We start from the raw sequence: 5,406 nt of genomic DNA on the forward strand, positions 1-5,406 counted from the left end.
CAATGTCTATCAATCCTTGTCTATATATATATATATATAAAGGTCAATGAATACTGTCTCATTAACCTAGCAAAATGAAAGTAAAATGAAGGTGTACTACGTAGCATTATTTAAAAGAAATACACTAGAATTTCAACCTCACTATATATTTGAATTTTTAATTTGGACATGTCGGCCCAATCCCAAAATTTGCCACCGAATTGTGAATTTAGGAGGCACTTAGTTAGGATCATGATTAGGGGGTGCCAAATCCATGGCCCATGACCTAACTTTGAAAAGAGAAAAGGTTTAATAGATAGATCTTTTGTAAAGCCAGTTGGCACACGTGTGTTACTGATCATGTTAAGCACCAAAGCCCACCACAATGTAATCATTCTCTCCATCTTAAGACTCCCCAGTCCCCACACACACACCAATGCAACTTTTTTATAATCTCCTTCTGACTATCAAAAGTTTCTCTTTTCCGTCACCTTTTTCTTATATCCCATTCATCATCGATCAATCGGCATCACTGTATTACTTAGGCTGCTACCTCTTTTCTCATAAATAAAAAATAAAAAATATTAAAAAAAAATGAAAGAAAAAAGGGCCATGGCGGGCCATCCCGCTCGTGCAGTGCATGCTAGCCTGGGCCCATTTAAGCCCACAGAATGAAAATTAACATGTTTTTAAATTCTAATCGTACAAAAGAAAACGAAAATGCATAGAATAAGTAAACTTGAGGATGTTACCTGCAGTGCACATAGCTGTATCACCGGCCAATGAAGCTGGAGGTGGACTCCTCTACTTTTTTCCAGGTCTTAAAATATTTTTAATTAATTATTGGATATGTTTTGTTAAAAAATTTATTTTTTGTATTTTATATTTTAAAAAAAAAAAATATACACAAAAAAACTCAAAACACAAACAGTACTTTTAAAAACACAAAAACATAATACTTTTCAATAAAAAAAAAAAGTAATTAATAATATTTAGTGGACTGTGATATAAGGAGCAATTTGATAATAGAGAAGTGAAAATCAATCATTAGATTAGCAAGAATAAAAAAGAAATCAATGTCTGATTTTTATTGTCACGTCATTTTAATTTTACTTTAATAAAAAATATGGTGGAGCTAAGAAAGAAATTAGAGAATCTTAATTCATGTGAAATCAGATTTTACACGCACTAAATTTGCAGTCACATTCTTGAGAGTGACCCAGATAGGCTCCCCAGTTGGGTGATTCAATTATTGCTCATAAAAAAGTTGATTAGTCTTTTTACAAGGGAAAGGGAAGAAAAAGAAGCATAAGAAGTAGGAGCGAAGAGTGAAAAGCACTTTCTATCTATTTATAGGACGCTAAACTAGAGTCCCCAGTACTCCATTGCTTACCCCCACATCACAAACTAACGCCATAACAATGGCTTCTGAGAAGGTTGAGACTGTTGTAGCAGGAAACTACGTGGAAATGGAGAGGGAAGAAGGCGATCCCAAGTCGGGTAAGAGCAAATTATCAACGCTGTTGTGGCATGGTGGCTCCGTCTATGACGCGTGGTTTAGCTGTGCTTCTAACCAGGCATGCACTTGTTGATCAAGATTATCATTGTCTTCGTTGTTTCTGGACTCAGATTTTTATTATGATAACCATTGTTATTCAGAGAGATATATGTATTTGTCTCATGAAATGTAGGTTGCACAAGTGCTTCTCACGCTCCCATACTCCTTTTCCCAACTGGGGATGCTCTCTGGAATCATTTTTCAGCTTTTTTATGGGCTGATGGGAAGCTGGACTGCTTACCTTATCAGCGTACTTTATGTTGAGTACAGAACTAGAAAAGAAAGAGAAAAGGTTGATTTCAGGAATCATGTTATTCAGGTAATCTCTCTCTCTCTCTCTCTCTCTCTCTCTCTCTCTATTAGTTTCTTCTTAATTATCATTTTTTTTTTCTTCCTATTTTCTTACTTCGATTATTTGCAGTGGTTTGAAGTCCTTGATGGGCTGTTGGGGAAACACTGGAGGAATGCAGGCCTATTTTTCAACTGCACTTTTCTTATGTTTGGATCTGTAATTCAACTAATTGCCTGTGCAAGGTTAGCCCTGATACCTAATAAGTAATAACCTTCTAAAATTGAAACAATATTGCTTTCATTGTAGCTAATGGAGAAGGATCCTCTCCGGGAGCCAGTTCCTTTTTCGATGGGCGAAATTGTTCAAAATAAAAAACCAGCTCTTCTCCATTTCATTATTCTATTCCCCGTAACTAATATTTTGTCCGGCTCGATCATCTCGATTAATTTTGCCCCTCTTGAATAAGGAACGTACCGACTCTCAATCTCCATTTCATTATCCTATTCCCCCTAACTAATATTTTGCTTCTAAATTATTGCTGCAGTAATATATACTACCTAAACGACAATCTTGACAAGAGAACTTGGACTTATATCTTTGGCGCTTGCTGTGCAACAACTGTCTTCATCCCATCATTCCATAATTACAGAATTTGGTCATTCTTGGGACTTATTATGACTACTTACACTGCATGGTATCTCACCATTGCTTCCCTTATCCATGGGCAGGTAAACTAATTAATTATGCAGTAAATTATTTTGTAATCTCAATTTCCTTCTCATTATATATTCATTTAGCTTAATTTTTTTTTTTTTCCCTTTCTTTCTTTCTCTGTGGGATTGAAGGTTGAGGGAGTGAAGCACTCGGGACCAACCAAAATAGTTCTCTACTTCACTGGGGCCACCAACATTCTCTACACCTTTGGCGGACATGCTGTCACAGTGTGAGGGTTCTTCACAAATATTTTTAATAAATTAACACATCTCTCAAACAATATTCCCATGATTACTGGAAACCGTTTACCGGGAACATTTTTCCTGAGAAACTGGAATCTAATTTATCTTGCAGGGAGATTATGCATGCAATGTGGAAGCCACAGAAGTTCAAGCTAATATACTTGATAGCAACACTCTATGTGCTCACCCTAACTCTACCTTCAGCTTCTGCTGTTTATTGGGCTTTTGGGGACATGCTTCTTACCCACTCCAATGCTCTCTCGTTGCTACCAAGGACGAGATACAGGGACGCTGCTGTCGTCCTTATGCTTATTCACCAGGTTAACGTTAAATTATTGTTTATCTCAAAAGCTTAAGCTGATATGAATGGATGAGTTTAATCATTTAACTTATATTTTAACGCTCATATTCATCTCCGTGTCAGCTCAACACACCATGTGATTTTTAATTTATACCATATTTAGAAATATATAATGGGATGGGTTTAATCATTTATATATTCTTACTTAAGAGGAAAATTTTGATTTTTTTCTTTTAATGCAGTTCATAACATTTGGATTTGCTTGCACCCCTCTGTACTTTGTGTGGGAGAAATTCATCAGTATGCATGAAACGAAGAGCATGTTGAAGAGAGCTCTAGCTAGGCTTCCTGTGGTGATCCCAATATGGTTCCTTGCAATCATTTTCCCTTTCTTTGGGCCCATCAACTCAACCGTTGGATCTCTTCTGGTCAGCTTCACCGTTTACATAATTCCTGCGCTAGCACACATGGTGACCTTCGCGTCTGCGTCGGCTAGAGAGGTTTGGTCTTGGTCTTGGTCCAAACAAGTTCTTCGATTTCGTCTTAGGATAATTTTTAAGAAACTTAATAATATTATTCCCCTTTTGTTCTTCACAGAATGCAGTAGAGAGACCACCCTCAATTGTAGGAGGTTGGGCAGGATTATACACCGTGAACATCTTTGTAGTGGTGTGGGTATTGATCGTAGGATTTGGGTTTGGAGGATGGGCAAGCATGCTCAATTTCATACGACAAATTGACACCTTTGGCCTATTCACTAAGTGCTTTCAGTGCCCCCCACACAAGGCTTGATGATGAGTAGATTCCCTACTTTTGAAAAGGTTTTACAAATTAAGTTACATATGTAAGCGTGTAAAAAGATTGGCATTTGAAACCTTTTCTTCTTTTCCTTTCATTTCTCTCTCCTTGTAAAAGCTACTGTTGATGGATTGATCAGAAGAGGTGTGATGGCCATTATGGCCACCCCTATACGGACCTACAATTGTAACTTGTGTGCTGGAGTTTTTTTTTTTTTTTTTCTTCTTCCTTTTTTGGTGGGATGATTTTATTTTTATAAACCGTTTTGTAGTATTAATTTGCTCTGTTTGTTCTATCATATTGAATATATATATTCTTGATAATAAAAGAAGGGCAAGCACAAAAATATTAATTAATATCAAATCTTTCTTGTCTAAGAGTTCGTTTGGCCTTGTGATTCTCGAAAGTTAAAAGAGTGTTTTTAAACAAAATCGCGAAAAACGTTTTATTTAACAATGCGTTTTTAGAAAATGACAATTTGAAAACGTAGAAAAATTTACGTTTCCAAAGCAATGCCATGATGCATTTCTAAAAACACATGATTTTGGAGACCAAATTAACTGCAATTTAAAAACCCAAATGGGTAGCAATGTTACCGAACACTTAATCGCATTTTTAAAAATTATGTTGCATTTTTTTCCTGACTGCAACATCAATCCGGCTGAAGTTCTCTCAACAATGAGTGAGATACGATCTTATCATACCATCTAAAAGACTAAAACCTTTCTTTCTTTCTTTTTTCGGTTTCCATCTAAGACCATTCTTGCCTAACTGATTTGGACAGTCGCATGAAATGGTCCACAAGCGCCTAACTGTGAGTGCCATGGGGTTCGATGGACTTAATTCTAACTTTAGTCTCAGTTTTCCACATGCCCATTAGGTTCTTATCCTGGCCTAATCGCACCACCAAACACCTCACATATATACTGTCTCTGAGTCTGAGATTAAAAGGGTCCATGTGACTTCAAAAATAAATAAATAAAAATTGCATGCGGTGGTATATGTACAGCTAGTGTCTTTTTTTCTTTTTTTTTTTAAATGAAACTGAAGACTTCATTACTGAATATGAGCCCAAAAGGAATTACATTTGACCAAAGGCCAATAGAAATAAAAGAGGAATCAGCTGTTAGTTGTAAAATAATAATAATAAAAAAAATGTATATAAAAAAAAAATTAAAAATTGTCTTTTTTGAATTGTTTATTAATATTTTTATTTTAAAACGATATAATGTAAAGAAAGTTTAAGAAACCAAATGATGTAAGGAACTAGCTAATTATTTGAGTAGACAATCTAACGTTGGCCATTTGACGTACTTTTTGTTTTGGTTCTTATCACATAACTCATATTGGACTATTTGCCTAATTTGATGTGCTTTGTTGGACTTGTCCTAAACGACAAACAAAACGACCAAATTGCTAGCTCAGACATTTATCGATTGGCTGAATTGAAGTCGAAGTAGTTGAATGGAATATAAGAAAACCGAAGCTGAAGAATTCATAAAAAGTTTCCTTCAAATGGATG

The 5,406-nt window shown here is 35.7% G+C and overlaps 1 protein-coding gene across 1 annotated transcript; it reads left to right on the forward strand.

Moving 5' to 3' along the window:
• The first annotated feature begins 1,318 nt into the window (after nt 1–1,318).
• Nucleotides 1,319–4,161, forward strand: LOC133854335 (auxin transporter-like protein 3). The gene is made up of 8 exons (XM_062290488.1): nt 1,319–1,556; nt 1,671–1,856; nt 1,959–2,071; nt 2,374–2,557; nt 2,675–2,772; nt 2,898–3,105; nt 3,329–3,586; nt 3,684–4,161. The coding sequence occupies exons 1-8, from the start codon at nt 1,401–1,403 to the stop codon at nt 3,876–3,878; spliced, it is 1,398 nt and encodes a 465-aa protein (XP_062146472.1). The 5' UTR covers nt 1,319–1,400; the 3' UTR covers nt 3,879–4,161.
• Nucleotides 4,162–5,406: the final 1,245 nt, after the last annotated feature.

This window comes from Alnus glutinosa, chromosome 1 (assembly GCF_958979055.1).
Source record: "Alnus glutinosa chromosome 1, dhAlnGlut1.1, whole genome shotgun sequence".
Lineage (NCBI taxonomy): Eukaryota > Viridiplantae > Streptophyta > Magnoliopsida > Fagales > Betulaceae > Alnus > Alnus glutinosa.

Excerpts from the sequence above, each read along its gene's own strand:
- LOC133854335 (XM_062290488.1), top strand. The coding sequence starts at position 1,401 with ATGGCTTCTGAGAAGGTTGAGACTGTTGTAGCAGGAAACTACGTGGAA. Across the intron at positions 1,557-1,670 it reads TTAGCTGTGCTTCTAACCAG|GTTGCACAAGTGCTTCTCAC; the intron begins GCATGCACTTGT and ends CATGAAATGTAG. Across the intron at positions 2,773-2,897 it reads GGCGGACATGCTGTCACAGT|GGAGATTATGCATGCAATGT; the intron begins GTGAGGGTTCTT and ends TTTATCTTGCAG.